This window comes from Temnothorax curvispinosus, unplaced genomic scaffold (genome assembly GCF_003070985.1).
Source record: "Temnothorax curvispinosus isolate PA1 unplaced genomic scaffold, ASM307098v1 QBEX01000525.1, whole genome shotgun sequence".
Lineage (NCBI taxonomy): Eukaryota > Metazoa > Arthropoda > Insecta > Hymenoptera > Formicidae > Temnothorax > Temnothorax curvispinosus.
In genome coordinates this window covers 2893767-2909682 of record NW_020210305.1, presented here as the reverse complement: position 1 = coordinate 2909682, position 15916 = coordinate 2893767, and the positions used below count along the sequence as shown (strand labels likewise).

At 46.1% G+C, this 15916-nt stretch overlaps 1 protein-coding gene across 2 annotated transcripts; it reads left to right on the top strand.

Annotated features, from left to right (window-relative positions):
• Positions 1-667: 667 nt before the first annotated feature.
• LOC112455626 (transcription factor SOX-9-like) lies at positions 668-15596 on the top strand. 2 transcript variants are annotated; one of them, XM_025017669.1, is made up of 5 exons: positions 668-2132; positions 5933-6079; positions 11082-11418; positions 11992-12308; positions 12708-15596. In XM_025017669.1, the coding sequence occupies exons 1-5, from the start codon at positions 1921-1923 to the stop codon at positions 12973-12975; spliced, it is 1281 nt and encodes a 426-aa protein (XP_024873437.1). In that variant the 5' UTR covers positions 668-1920; the 3' UTR covers positions 12976-15596. The 2 variants fall into 2 exon arrangements, with proteins under 2 accessions (XP_024873437.1, XP_024873428.1); XM_025017660.1 differs by having other exon boundaries at positions 11977-12308.
• The last annotated feature ends 320 nt before the right edge of the window (positions 15597-15916 follow it).

The window sequence follows — 15916 nt, the reverse complement described above, 5'->3', positions numbered from 1 at the left end:
GGAGTAATCATTTTTATACATTCCGCTTGGATCACGTATATTTTCTCGCTAATTTTTATTACATACTCGCGCATAGGAGGGCTTTTATTTTTCTTATCGAAATACTTGCGAACAAATTTCTTTTCGATGAACAGATTTTCAGCAATCTTCAAGTTGATTAATTAATTATAGTAATTCTTTTACACTTATCATTAATTAAAAATTAAAAGCAAACTCAATCTCATTATTATCGTAATGATCGGTCGTGTCTGAATATATAAGGGTTAAAGAATTACGATCGCAGTCCTTCCCATTATGGCGAGGCTCGCTTTTGCTCGTACGTCAATTATGATAACGCGGAATCTTTCCATTGACGGTGTATTACAATACGAAGAAGCAACAAAAAAATATAACGGCCTCGTGGGTGCCGCCTTATTTGGCCGCGTTCCTCGTCGAGGCGACGACGAGGCCGGCGAACACGACGGCCGCGAGATACGCCGAGCGAGTGCCTCGTGTGCCCTCTCCTTGTCTCGTTTCCATCCGCGAGATATCCCGGCCACTTCCACCGCCGCCGCCGCCGCTGCCGCCGCCGCCGTCATCTCCCTCCCGGTGCACGCGACCGTCGCCGGGACTTCACGGAGCAACAAGTGTTACCAGCGCGCTGCCTTCGCCCCGCCCCCAAAACGAGCCAGCCGAGCCGAGTGAGCGATGTCAGGCCTCGTGGTGGAAACTGCCCCGAGGCGATGCAACCACCTCACTCGAGCGCCGATCGCGCGACAAGCGACCCGCCGAAACCCCGAGAGAGCTTCGACTCGGCGCGAGTTAACGCGAGTAATGCGAGCGCGATACCCGTCGTCCGGCCCGGCGAACGGAGATACCGGAGTTCACGGTGTCGTTATGTGAAAGAAAGAAAAAAACTGTTCTCGAACGCCGCTACACGGAAGACTCTTCGAAAGGTGCGAAATCGTGGTCCCCGCGAGACTTGGACCGGACCGGCTGGTGCGAGTTAACGGTTCCTGACGATCGGACGAACGGATCTACTGAGAGACATCGCAGACTCCCCGCGGATTCCGCGAATGCTTTCGGACAATTTCAGTTCCGCTGACATCACGGGCGATCTCACGACGTACCGTATGACGATACTTGGATGCTGCTCTTCTCGAAAGATACACGACAAATGGTAGACTGTAATGATACGAGAATCCGTTTAAACGCCAGTGATATCTGTTTACCGAGACACGTGTCATTCGACTGAAGATCCGCTGGCTCGAGGCAGAGAAGCAAAGTGCAATGATCTACGCGGAAGGATAAGAGGACCGACCGTCGAGGAAAGCTTGTCGATCACGAGATACGCGGCACCGATCTCGCCTTTCTCGGGAAGGGGACCAAGCGCGAGACTTCGAGACGGACAAAGAGGAGCGGCGCAGATAAGAAGCCAGCCGGAGTTCGGCGAACTGCGACGAGCAAAAAGGCGACCGACGAGCAGATAGAACGACGCTGCAAACGAGTCACGCGTGTGCGCGCGAGATACGCGCGAGTTAATCGCCAACGAATTTGATTACAAACGTGACGGTCGCCGATCGAAACGCGACAGCCCAAAACTCCGCGAGGGGAGGGAAAGATCCGAGATCGGACAGAGACCGCGGCATCAGCAGCTGACGAAACTTATCGTCGACCGCCCGGGTCGCGGCCGAATCGCGGGAAAACGTAAGCGATGCGCTCGCCGCGATGATAAAAGGCGATAACAAGAGCGGCTGCGTTATCGCGGCGATGACAAATTGATCGATCGTTGATTACTCTTCGCGGCTGAGATGAGATGAGACGTGTTTGCCGCGTGTCGACAAATCGGTAGGACTGATCGCGCGCGATCGCACGGCACCCTCGGCACCGACGGGCCTCGCGCGGGCATCGTTGTTGCGCGCGACGTACGCGACGAAGGGGATGAAGATGAATGACGTCAAGCCGGAGAGCAGCGGCGCGTCGATTTCGCCGGCGGTCGGGAACAATAACAACAATAACAACAGCATCAACGGTAATAACAAAGCGTCAGCAACGGCGGCGACGGTGGCCGCCAACGGCGGCGAGGGAATCAGCGCTGCCGTCGCCAAGGTTCTCCAAGGATACGACTGGACCCTGGTACCCGTTGCTACCAAGTAAGTGTATCGCGTGGCAGACCCTTTTTTTCCCTCACTTCTGAACCGCCGTTTCATTCGAGCGATGGAAAGATTTTGAAAAATTGCTCGGGCGCTTTGGCGTAATCTTCTAAAATCTTTAGTCAGATTTAATTAGTCATATTTTAAACGTTTTTTTGCTAGAATTTGAAGAGAATGATGAAAAGACATCTTGCCGTCGTTCGAAAAAACTTACCAAATCGAAGGAACTGAGAAAAATTAACACAGTCGACGTTTGCGAAGTTACTTTATCATATATGATAAAGTAACTTTGCAAACGTCGACTATGTTGACACTGACGAATGAAAGATGTATTTCTCCATTGATATTTCATTTAGATGTTACGACACCATTTTGTTCATATTTTTTTTTTTTTAGAGCAGAAAGATTAATGAATCACTGAAATAGAAAACGCTTCCGAGAGGTATTTCTTTTTTTTTCTCCTCTAGCTTCCTCAATGTTTTCGCGAAGCGTTTTAATCGTCGCGAGTCGTATTAGCGACGCGTTAACATAGACACGCACGCATGTGGCCGTGCTGTGAAGCTTCGCGGGTTTAACTCGCGCGAGGGGGGAAAAAGGAGGGAGGGGGAGAAAAAAACCGAAGAAGAGAAAGAAGAAGGAACGGCGCGACGGAGCCGTCGGGGAGAGAAGAAGAGGGCGAGGAAGCGCGACTCGCGGCCTTAAAAATACGTAACGCTAACTCAATTATGACGCACTCGTTTCCCCGGCCTGGGAAACGTGCGTCTCGCGGAAAAATGTCCTCGGTCGCCAATTAACGCAAATTGGCTAATTAATGCCCGATCGCCGCATCCCGCGCGCCAGCCCGTCGGTCCTCCTCGATCGTGGGAAGGCAGAGAGGCAGTTTTAAAACAGCGACCTGATAACGATCCGAAGAAAATAAAAAAAAAAGAAGGAAATAACGAGAGGAGAGAAACTGAAATGCTATTTCTTTCCGCACTTTAGGAGCGGAGTGTTCCTCGTCGAGCGGTGTGTCCTCGGCGCGTCACTCGGTGCTCGCCGATGAAAAATTATTAGATCGCCGGCGAACTCGATAAAATCGCGAGCTCGACCTCGATACGCGGAAAATTGTGCAACGCGCCTTCCGATCCATCGTCGTAATGGCTGCCGATACTGCGATTTGGTATTTCTAGTTGCCGCGACGATCGTAATTGCCTTTGCAAAAAGAATAGAACAGAAGAATCTATATCGGGAAGATTAAAAAAAAAGACACCGGAAACTGTGAAAAATATCTTATCGGAGCGTCTATAAGAGACTTATGTTGTGTCAAATGTGGAAATTACGTTTGGGTGTAATTGTATTGCGTGAACTGTCATCACCTGCAATTTGGGACATCGCGATCGCCGAGATAATAAAATTTTAGGATGTATCTAGAAAATGTATTTTCGGAAATGACTTTAAAGCTGCGACCGACAAAAAGACATTAATTTCGTATTAATGCTGAAGCAACGTCTCTTTTTGAAACGCGTTAGAAACTTTAAAATTCTCCGAAGAAAACTCCATCAAATGATATCGAGAATGTTGATTTCAGTGAAGAAGATTTGCTTATGATTTCATCTTATGATCTCATAACGTCGTTAGGACGCGTACGAAAAGAATGTCCCGGAGGATCGCGGCTGTCGCGTGCGCCGAAGATAAGACGCCGGAAAAATTCAACGGAGCGATGCGAGAAGGAGCGATTACGCGGTACTAGGTACGCGGTTAGATCATAGAGGAGGACGGGCCACGACGGAAATCACGGAGTGTATCGTTACGCGCGCTTATCGCTAACCCTCAATTACGGGGTTATCTCGGGGGGGTTAGACGCAGGGTGCGGTGTTTATTCCCGGCGATAGAGCCCGATAAAATCGACCGGTTTTTTAATTCCCATGAATTTCCGTGAGAGTGTATCGTGTCGCGCAGATGCCGCGATCCGTACCGTATATCAAACATTAATTAACGATTTCTAAACGCGCAAAAATGACAATTTGATGAAAATTGTGTTCACCAAGACGCAGGATAAGGTTGGCGCGTTGGTGAAAGCTTCTTTTTTCTTTTAATTGCCCGCCTGATATCGCTCTCGAGTTCTTCTTGTTTGTGCCATTTTGCACGTTACCACGCCTACGTCGCGAACACGCAGAGTCACACGCATCGTACGTCTTTTTCCACTTTTTTTTTCTCTCCTCTCCTTGCGTTTATCCAGGTAAAGCGCGCGCGTCGTGTGTGCCGCGCGCTCGCGTCGAGGAGCGCCGTGAAAACCCTCGTTAGTGAGCCCACGCTAATTACCAACGGCTCCGCGGGTTTACACACGGATTTAACGCCCCTCTCATTTCAAAGAGGCCGAAATGTACCGCGGGGACCGCTTTCGAATCCTTGAGACGCGCGCCGGAGTCCTTTTCACCCGCGTTACGCGCGTTCGCCACGCTTATCCCCGTGTAATCCCCGCGCGAATCGAACGCTTGTAGGTCCGATTACACCCTACGGACTGTTGCAGCAACGCTGTCCCTCCGGGTTCCGCTTTCCTCGGCCGGAAGCCTTCGGAGCGATCCTTTTGTCCCGCCTTGCATCGGGAATCGATCGCGACAAACATCGCGCACTCTCGTACGGATAAATATATACATAATTTATATGACGCATCTGATATCGTTTACGTATCGTTACATCCGAGCTGTACCTTCGTATCTTAATCCGATTGTTTCGACATTATTTAAGATCGCACAATAACTGCCTATCTCTTTATATCCCACCTAACGATTCCCGCCAGAAAATAATCCCGTATACCGTATGCCGCCCGTTCTTCGCGCCTCACGGCCATCCGCTCGGGCGGCCGCGCGCGGGTCCTTAAAGAATCCTCGATTAAGGGTAAAAAGAAAAACAGGGAGGAAGGGGGGGTGGAAGAGGCCAGTCCAGGATATCTCTCCTGGCGCGGCAATCACGTCAATCACGTCGATCCCTGGGCTCTGGACGGGGCAAAAGTTTTATGAAGTCATCTTCTCGGAAAGAAAGGGATACGTCCATTCCTACCCGTCACACGTCGGCAGCCACGGTGTTATTTTAAGGCCGGTTTTAAACGCTCCGCGCCGCTCGCCAGGATGACCCGGGGGTAGCCCGCGCGGAGAACCCGATACGGATACGTATGTGTGCGTGTGTATGTATATACCGTGCCGTCGCCTCTGGTTATTTTCTTCTGCAAGTCACCAGATTATCCGCCAGAATAGTCGACCGGGTAGGTAGAAAGAGAAAGAGAAAGAAAAAGAGAGAGAGAGAGAGAGAGAGAGAGAGAGAGAGAGAGAGAGAGAGAGAGAGAGAGAGAGAGAGAGAGAGATTTAGCTTTTATTTTTACTAAACGATTTGAAAAATCTCATTTTTTATATACGCGTTTTTTTAAGTCGTAAGAGATCAGAGATTTACGGCGACTCTGTGAAAGTTTGACGGGACATTTGATATAATTTTGTATATGTATTGTAAAAGTATTTTATCGAAGTTGTATCGCGAAAGAAGTTAACCGGAAGCAGTAAAATACCGAGCATGTTAATTGCCAAAAGAATAAGGACTCAGTTACGTGTTAAAGTTACGTTGCGTAGGAGTATTACGAGCTACGTGGTGAATTGAATTAATTATTTAGATGTTTAGAGCGCGCAGTAATCGTAATGAGGTACATAAATAAGAGGTTTCTCGCTGGGTAATATTGAACAAGTCTCTTTAATAGAATCTTGTGTTTGTTCGCGCAAATTTGTATAGAGAGGTGTATCGTTTCCAATGAAGATAATGTCTTCGAATTGCAGGGGCTCCGGCGACAAAAGGGCGGCCCACGTCAAGAGGCCCATGAATGCGTTTATGGTGTGGGCCCAGGCTGCGAGGCGAAAACTGGCCGATCAGTACCCACAGCTTCACAACGCCGAGCTGTCGAAAACACTGGGAAAGTTATGGCGGTGAGTGTCGCGCGTTCTTTGTGCTTGCGTCAATATTTTGAACGCGTCAGGCGGAACGGTAGCGGTAAATCAGTAACGTGACAAATCCTAGGAGAGGCACGGCGGTTTCATTATTCTAGATTAGCGCAAGATCTTAGATGTTTTACAATTTAAAATATTCAGCTTAAAATCTACCATTATATTTTTTTTCGAAAATTATGATAAAGATAACTCTGACGTTTATGCTCCTCTTTTATTGTCTTTGTTAGAATTATTTAGCTCGAAATCTAACAAAATGTCACTAGACTCTCTGCTTCAGTCTAATACAACTTTTTGCTCCAATTTTTCCTTTTGCTCGATTCGATTTTATAAAAGTCGCGTATAGTTGAGAATTAAAAGTAAATGCGCACTCGAACGTTCGGTCGACGAATAAGGTTTCAACGGCCTCCCTGCGCGGCGGAAAGGCACTGTTTCGATAAAATTAATCGGCACCACGTGTCTTCAATCGGATGCCTCTCCGTTCTCCCGATCTGATAAGCCCGATTCTCTCACAGATGTGAGCTCGCCAGGCGGCGGCCAAGCCATGCGAGAGAATCGCGCTCGCTGATCTTCGTTCGCGCGCTCGCCTCGTTCGAAGAAAATCGGATCACAAGCCGAAAGCACGGAAATGTGCTGTTGATCATTTTACAGCTGCCGTTTATTCGAGGCCACCTGTGCTGTTTATCACTGATTCAATAATTTCAAGCTCACACGTTGAATTCGCGCGAAGGGGCAAAATACCGACAACAGGCGATAATTTATAATTATATCAATATTTATTTTTATATGTAGCAAGAAATCAAACTTCTTCAATTTATGCTTTATTGAAAACTTGGAAGCATTTCTTCCTTTTTACGAATCTCTGATAAATATATACGATGGTTCCGCGCTGCGAACTATACTTCTCTCACTGCCGTGGCTCTTTGTAGAAATTCAAAAAGTTTTCAATCTCTCTCTCACGATTGATGTAGAAAAAGAATCAGTCACCAAAGGATGAAGAATAAAGATAATGCTTTGACTGTTTTGGAATCACGTTCGATTTCACTTGCGTAAGATGCGAAATTGCACATGCGATTTCGATCAAAATCGCTGGGCCGGAAAGCGAGCTAATATCGTCCAACAAGGATCGTGCGACGAAAGTTCAGAGTCACCGCGTTCCAATTCCCGCGACCACTTGTTCATACGTAACCCATTTCTATTTTTACCAGCGAATTCGCGAATGCTTCTTCTTCTTTTTTTTTTACTTTTGGAGTTAGCGGCACGTATATACATATATATGTATTAAACACATCCGCACCACGTGGCGCCTAGGCTGCACGTGGTACAAGTGTTCCTGCTTCTCGAGACCCGTGAACTCGGGTCGCACATGTATAACAGCGGAGAGAACACACTTCGCGTGACGTCTCGGCAGCCCTCTCTTTATAGAAGATACAAATCTCCTTAACGCTCGTGTCGCTTCCCCACATATCGCTCTTAGAAAATCCTTCATCTTTTCAAAATAGGTTTAAACGCCTTCTCCTAACGTTGAATAAAGAGAAGGTAGAAATCGAGAGGATGAGATACACTTACTTCGGGTATAAATGAAACATGCGCGCAACGCACGCGATTACTGATACATCCTGTATATACGCGGGATGACTGGTGGACGATTCCGTTTCCTGGTTGGGACTAACGAGGTGCCCCAGTGGGCCATATAAACGATCATCAGAGGCCGCGCCGACAAGGACCCCCGTCGCGAATCATTTAATAACACCGGCCGCGATCGCGATCGTTCGCCAAAGATCGACGATCGATATCCCGGCGATTGTCACGGCGCGGCCGGAGCTTTCGCCCAAAGATAAGACGCCGCTTGGCATTAAGGATCAATCGATTTTTTTTCCTAACGCCATATCGAGGCTCATTAGCGATCTATTGGTCCTGTAACGCGCGTCGATTGAATCAAGTGACATTCACCATTCGTAGGTGAACCGTTACCCACCTAGACCTCTCGCATAAGAAGAAGAAAGAATACACGTCGGAGATGGGATTTTGAAGGTTCGTATACCAAAATCGGCATGTACACCGGTCGTACAAGAGAAACAAAAGCCGTCCTTGAGTCGTTACGTTGACCTACGGTTTTCGGCTCTTAAAAAGTCATTATTTAGCACCTTTTCGGTATGGACCTAGTCCCAATTAACACATTCACGTCCGAACGCGAGATGTACTTATACGTGACTGTGCCAAGGATCCGTAATACGCGCGAATGAACTAGCCAAATCGTCTTTGAGCAATCACGTCGCGCGTAAAGAATCGAATTTGCGCGATCGGTCGTCGATTGAGAGACGTCGCCGTGTGCCACTCTGACATTTTGATCCTTCGCGCAGAAACAAATGATACAGTCATCTTCGGTAATGAACACAGTGCTAGAGCGATCGCGCTACGCGGCCCGGAGTTGCTTGCCAACCTCGATGAGACCGATAAAACGGCGAAGCTCAACGAAGATCGTGCTTGCGAGTATATGTATGTACAGAGATCGCAACATCGATGGCGCGGTCGTTCACGAAGTGACAAGTGAATAAAGGAGATATCGTTACACTTGAATTATAATGATGTTTGCGACCTTATGTGCGTACAAAAGGGAAAAGATCTGTAATGAAGATGTAAAAATGTAGAGAAATATAAAATCTAAGAGATATGTAAGCACAGAGATTGAAGCGATATCATGATGTAATTCGCAAAAATTTCACGCAATAGTTATGAGATTATGACGAGGATCTAAATCTGCAGTATAAAATGATAAGGATATACATATATTCTTGCCCCTTTGGCGCAAGAACTTTAATCGCAACTGCGTCGATTCTCGCGGACTTTGACGCCGACTTGTCTCACGTCAATCCTGATAAGAGGGCCAGGTGCCAGTGCCTGGAAATAAATCTTTTTCTCGCATTCTCTCTCTCTCTCTCTCTTTCTCTCTCTCTCTCTCTCTCTCTCTCTCTCTCTCTCTCTCTCTCGTCGTCTCGAAACGTATCGCCATTCGGATACTCCAAACGCGATGTGTTTGTCGACAAAAGGAAAACAGATATCCCCCCGGTTCATCCTTGGCGCGTGCTCGCAGCTGCCGGCCGGTTCCTGCCGGAGATAAAGGGGCCCCCGGGGACCACAATAGACGCCTTGTGTCCGTCAGGTGAATTTTTCCGAACCCGCCTCCCCGCGCCGCGGGCCCGCCTGCAAATAGCGCGTGACGAGAACAGGTAAATCCGTCTTATCTCCCGGAAGGAACGATTCCTCCACACATCAGACTTCCCTCGAAAGCGATAGCTATTATTTTCTCCTCTCGCGGTAGCCGCTATCGATTCGAAGTAAAAGCGCAAATTGCTCTTTTCGGCCGATGACTGGGATTTTATATATTATATCGCTGTTTGAAGTATTATACGTTCGCGAAAATCAAATTTATAACGTCTCCGTCTTTTTACGAAGTTAACCATTAATCGAAATTTTTTAATATTCAACATTATACATTCTGTCAAGCAATTATCGTCGCTTTTAGTAGCTGGCTCAAGGAACGCTTCGAGAAAGTCGGACAATTTCGCGATTTGTTGACGGTTACTAGGAATGACAAGCGTGATAATTCAATTAGAATCCCGCGATGTGGATTCATCGAGATTGAGCTCGTGCGACCTTCGGCCGTGTGAATTTCTCTCCTCCTGCTCTTCCTCTCTCACGGGGTAACATCTGATACGTATGTACAAATAACCTCGTAGAGATACTGGCGAGAGGCAGAACTAAATTGACTGACCCTGCGTTGCATCTGGCGAGGAAAAAGAGAGGCTGCGACGGCTCGCTATCGTCGGCATCCACTGGTCGAAAAAAAAGCTCGTGGCAAGTCCATTGACCAGATGGATTTTCTCTCTCCGTCTCTCTCTCTCTCTCTCTCTCTCTCTCTCCGCTAGTCTATCGCTCTTTCTCCCTCCTTCTTTCCGTCGGAGTGACAAAACACTCTCGGTTAAGCTTGAGATACGTGTGTCAACCCGCTCGAGAGCTTAGCTCCCGTCGTGGGATTTAAATCCCGAGCTTGCGAATACTCCAGATGATGTATTACCAGCTTCCTCAAACGTATCTCATGACAACTTCCATTCTATTTTGCATTTTGCGCGATGTGTGTTTACAATACAATTAAGAAATATATTAACAATTAAATGAAGATATCAGAAAAGAATGAATATGAATGAGACGTCAAACTCAGAAGAAGCGGTCATCGACGACCTGAATCGGAAATTATATTGTGGATGAGAGAAAGCGCGACGAACCTGAGGTCATCCTGCATCTTGCAGGATGACTTTATTATTAAATGCAAGACGTTTAAAGAGAAGAAACGTGAATCGCTTGGGCGGCACGAACCATCGGCTATAGCGTAGCACGACGGAAATCCTCGAAATCTCTCGGACGTTCTCTATTACACCGGAAAACCTTATCGGCCGCGAGGTTTACGAGCCCAGTGGGAATATAAACACAAAGAGCATTTAAGGACCGTAACCGTGCACCGAGCCCCACGCCCGTCAAGCCGCTCCGCGAGGCGGACTGAGTTGTGCGCGCCTTCGAGCGCCTTAACGCGCCCAGAAACACTAACCAGACCCCCCATTTCGACTCATTCGAGAGTATATATCAGACGCCGATGGAAACGCTCTCGTTCCGAGGCTCTTCTGATGCCGGGTAGCAAGAGACGCTCGGCCACGAGCGGCGCGAGGAGAAAGACGGTCGCTCGCTTGTGTATATACGCGTAATGCGGGCGCGAAGAGACGTGAATCACGTCGAGCCGACGACAGATTTCACGGCCGAGTGTCGAGAATGTCGCTCCGCGATGTAAGTCTTAAAATTATAACAATTCGGAAAAACTGTGGACGTTCGAGCGTAGCTTAAAAGATACCGCTAAGCTCGTACAACATATATGTACGAAAGTTATTTGTTCAGCATAATTTAAATTTCTTACGCGGCTGATTGTGTACAGGCTGCTGTCCGATAACGACAAGAAACCCTTCATCGAGGAGGCCGACCGTCTGCGCGTTATCCATAAGCGCGAGCACCCCGATTACAAGTATCAACCCCGACGTCGGAAGCAGAACGGGCCGTCTTCCGGTCGCGAGAGCTCGCCCACGAGGAGCCAGAGCAACGTGACGTTCAGCGTTACCAGGTCGATGAAGCAGGAGGACATGAGTCCTAGAGGCGTTCAAGGTCCCAATTCGCCGCAGAGTGGCGTGAGCTCCTCGCCACCCACGACACCCGGTCAGGGCCTCTCACCGCCGACACCCCCTACGACACCCAGGGGACAGCACTACATCAATCAGGTACTCAAAACGCGTTTCTTGCGATCGCCCGAAAGCTTTTGATTTGATGAGAAAGAAATAACTTAGATAATTATATCAACAATACTCGCGTTTGCCATTTTAAGATTATCGTTCATAAGATCAATTTGCATAACTAACAATTGTGATAATAATAATTTAAACAATAAGTTGCCATTTAATTTTCGCTTTGCGATCATTATATAATATTAAAAAAAGATTAGACCTTTGCAGACCAAATAATTTCTCGCAAATGAGCGAAAATGAAGTATTTCATCCTCAATTTCATCTAATCAGCTAGTATCTAATATGAATCAAAGAATTTTTATCACTTGGAAAAATTCATGGAGATATTAAAAATATAATTTGCCGATTATAATCACGTATAGATTCGAATGCTTAAAGAATGCGACCGTATGATGTCGAATCTAATTCGAAGTAGGACCGCAAAGGATTAATCCTTCTTGTAAATATAATTATTCAAAGCTACTTCGCGCGCGCGCACGAATTGTTCGTATCCTCGGTCAATCATTCTAATCGTTGACGTCCCGCGAAATGAAGACGCTCGATTCGCAGAGCAATCAGCTTCCGCAGAACAACACGGTGTACTACCAGGAGTTGGTCAGCGGCACGCCGTCGAGCGAGTCCCCGCATCAGCAACCGGCGGTCGATCTTCGGTATATCGAGGTCGGAGACGGCCTCCCCGGCGAGGAGAATCAGTTGAACGGCCTCGGCACTTTGGGCGGGCTCGGCCTGAATCTCCCGGTGAACTTCCAGGAGTGCGAGGTCGAGAGCAACGAGCTCGACCAATACTTACCGCCCCAGACCAGCACGCCGATACATCAGTACCCGCCCGTGCAAGTCACCACCGCCTCGCAATGGTTACTCAACAGGTAGAGAGACCGTCGTAATTGCGCTCTTTCGCAATGATTTCAAGTCAAAGAGTGCAACCTAAAAAGAACGTAAAATTATAATGGCGGCATTCTAAAAGTTTCGACCACCAAAATTTTCGTTGCACTTAAAATAGAAAAGACCGTGCGCGACGTAATGTCGAGAGTTCCTCGTATCTTTCATTGTTATGTAATTAATATTTTTATTTCTAATTTTGCACGTCTTCTCTTCTACGAACACTCAATTATATTCGGTGCAAATATTGTTCGTTAACATCAGGCTAAAGTTACGAGAGACGCGTTGTAAAATTGACCGATGGATTTTCCGAAATTTATCCCTGCCGCTTTCTCTCTCTCTCTGCATGATTTACGAAACATCGGGACACTTCGCTTCACTTCCAGATATGAGGAGGAGATCGAGAGACCGATCAAGCGTCACTGCTCGGAGCAGGCGATCGCAGAGGTTTCGTCATGGGAGGACAGGACTCAGGAGATGGTCAGGTACCACGAGCTGCAGCCTCCCCTTCCGCCGGTCCAGTACATATCCGCCCATAACGCGCACCATTCGCACGCGAGTACGCAGATGGGCCATCCGCACGTGTCCACGCCCTACGCGCAATACGCACATCGCTACGTGTCTGGTATCGAGACGTGGCCGAATTACATGTAGACCAAAGCGAGGTAAAAGTGCCCACCATTTTTCATTTTCGCGATGCCGAGAGGCACGCCGCGATATCGTCGAATCGTCCGATTTTTACGTATATAAACGAGCAGAAAAAAGATTTGCGTAAACCATCCTGGATCTGTCGTGAAATACTCGAGGGACAGATTTTTGGAACCCGACTTCGAGTCTCCCCGGTCGACACGCCGAGGAAAAGACGTTATCGTTTAGCTTTTAAATTTTTACCAAAAATGTATCTCGATAATTAAAGTTATACAATTATCGAAATTGTCCTAAAATTATTTACTAGTCGAAGACTTTTATTTTTTTCTTCGCAATTTTTGCAACTTACTCACGTAAACGACCTTATTTTTGACGATACAGTCATATTCCTTAGAAATCCTTACTAAGGAAAAGTCGGTATTGAGTTCCTTAAGAAATTTCTCTACAAAGTATTTTTTGATAGATCCGGGATACCCTGATGTAGATAACGATGCTGATGAAGTTATGTACGAAACGCATCGCGTAAAGTAAAAAAAGTAAAATAAAGACTATTTTATCACGTCGAATATTTTGTTACATTGACCCAAATCGTTGCAAATGCTTGTATAAATAAAAATGATTGTAAACTGCACATGATTGTATAAATAAATTGTGATCGGATTAATCGCCGCGATGTTAAATCCTCGCGACATTTCCGGGCATACAGAGCCCCAGGAATACCCAAATACAATGTAATTAATTAATTGTAGAGATCCACTCTATTAATAGTTTTACATGAGTTTGCTCGCGATTGTATGCGCGGCTAATTGTGAGCTTCGTGTGATAAAGTTTGTAGCGTAACGCAGATATGTTGGATAATCCATTCGTGTCGATCTTAAATCTCTTCCTCAGAAAGGAACTATCGTCTCTGACGTTTGACGGCATTGCAAATTTGTGAAGAAAGAAAGACGAGAAGAAAAGGAAATATCGATACATATGAAAGTCATGACTTTGAGAGTTCCAAGTCATTCTTCTGGAAAATCGAAATTATACTCTTATCGTTCTAATGCCACGCAATTTTGGAATTGCGACGATTACGTGTAAACGTTCGCGTAACATCCGTCTTAAAAAAATTGAAACAAGCTTGCATATTTCGAAAAGTGTAAAGAGCATGATAGAACTTTTACATAATAAATAATATCTCGAATATCTCGAAAACAAGCATTACATAGAATTTGATGGGCGTCTTTCTCTTCCTAATTTCAACAGGAAACGCGAAGGGAAAATATATATAGAGTGCAGAGCGCTAAAATTTATTATAAACGTATCTATTAGAGATAATCAAGCCAGAGTCAGACAGAAGTCAAATCGTTTGAGTTTTGGTTTTTCTGGGCTTTCAATCCTTTTTAAGATACGCAGAACAATGATTTTACCCTTCATTTAACTTTCTTCGATCTGATGCTTGGTTCTGAGATTTTTCATCTTTATATGTACAATATCCCTTCGTTTATCTAAGCCTGGCAATTTATCATACCGCTGCATTTGACGTGGATACTAACACCGGATTAAATTTTATATCTCCAGAAGAGATCGGATTTCCTTCTTCAAGTGTTAGAATCGAACTGCATGACGAGTCAATAAGGTATCGATATTCTACTTCATGTGATTTGGTAATATACAATTGTTGTTAACGATAATTTATTAACAGCAATAACTCGTTAACAACCATCGCTCGCAATCCGAGATACGGTCGCGCGCGCTACGTGCCTCTTGCTCGACGCGAAAATGGCGGATTGGCCGTTCTCCCGGCTCGAGAGTCTCCACGTAGACGAGGCGCGGCCACGATACTCACCATGACATCATTCCATGACAGCCGGCCATTCCAAAGCGCAGAATTTCAGGCCAAACAAACAGGCGGCCGCTCGATATATACGGTGCCCAACGGCGCGCGAGCGTTCCAAATGTAATAATATATATATGTATATACATATGTAAGCGAGACGCGCGCGGACGCTATAAACCGGCGATCGGCCGGTCGGCTTGCCGCACGCTCGCGCACGTCCCGTTCAAATAAACGGCTGAAATACGATCGAGGGTGGCAACAAATGTGCGCTTGGCGCTTTCCGTTTAACGGACCGAGTATTTCGGGACCCGGAATTCGCGCGCGAGATACGACGACGCGATCGCAGCTGTAAAAGACTTTGTGATTGACGGAGTTAACTCTTTAGGAAATTTTAATCGAGCATGAATTTTATGAATTAGAGAGCCGAGTCGTTTTCTATAGTAATTCAATCGCGAATCGTCCCTCGTTTTTCCACAAGATGTGAATGGTATTTTAGCTCGACCGCAAACGACCGGATATATCGAGGACCGACTGGCCTGGTATCGAGCGCGCAGCTATTGTAAATGAGCTTTACAGCTCCATATTAAAACACGTAGAGATCACATATACTATACATTATTAACACTTACTAGTTACTACGCTGACACAGCCGTGCTTTTGTACTTAGATATTTATTCACCGCATTTTTACGAGGATTGATAGAAAGCGTAGGTTAACGTCTCGGCGTAGTTGTGCGCACCGAAGAGCGAGCACTAAACCGTAATTTATAAGTGCGATGTACGCTAATTTGTAGAAATAAAGCAAGAGAGACTAAAATCTGTCGCATTTAATACCCCTCTGTCGCTCCTAACTTCCCAGAAATTATATGTCGACTTTTTTTTACACATTTTTATAAATATATTATGTATTATTCTATACGTAACGTAAAAATATTAGCATTATCTCACTTTATTTTATGTTTTGTTCTAAATTTTAACGTGTGAATTACAAACCATTGACAAACCATTTAAATTGATAGATGTACGAGGGTCGTTTAATAAGTCCTTAGAAAAAAAATTTTTTTTCTATCCTTTGTTTCTCTATCCTTTGTTTTTCTATCTTTTTCTAAGGACTTATTGAACGACC

Bases quoted from the DNA above. Each gene is read 5' to 3' on its own strand.
- LOC112455626 (XM_025017660.1), top strand. From the start codon at position 1,921: ATGAAGATGAATGACGTCAAGCCGGAGAGCAGCGGCGCGTCGATTTCG. The intron at 2,133-5,932 runs GTAAGTGTATCG...TTCGAATTGCAG, and splicing joins CTGGTACCCGTTGCTACCAA to GGGCTCCGGCGACAAAAGGG. The intron at 6,080-11,081 runs GTGAGTGTCGCG...GATTGTGTACAG, and splicing joins ACACTGGGAAAGTTATGGCG to GCTGCTGTCCGATAACGACA.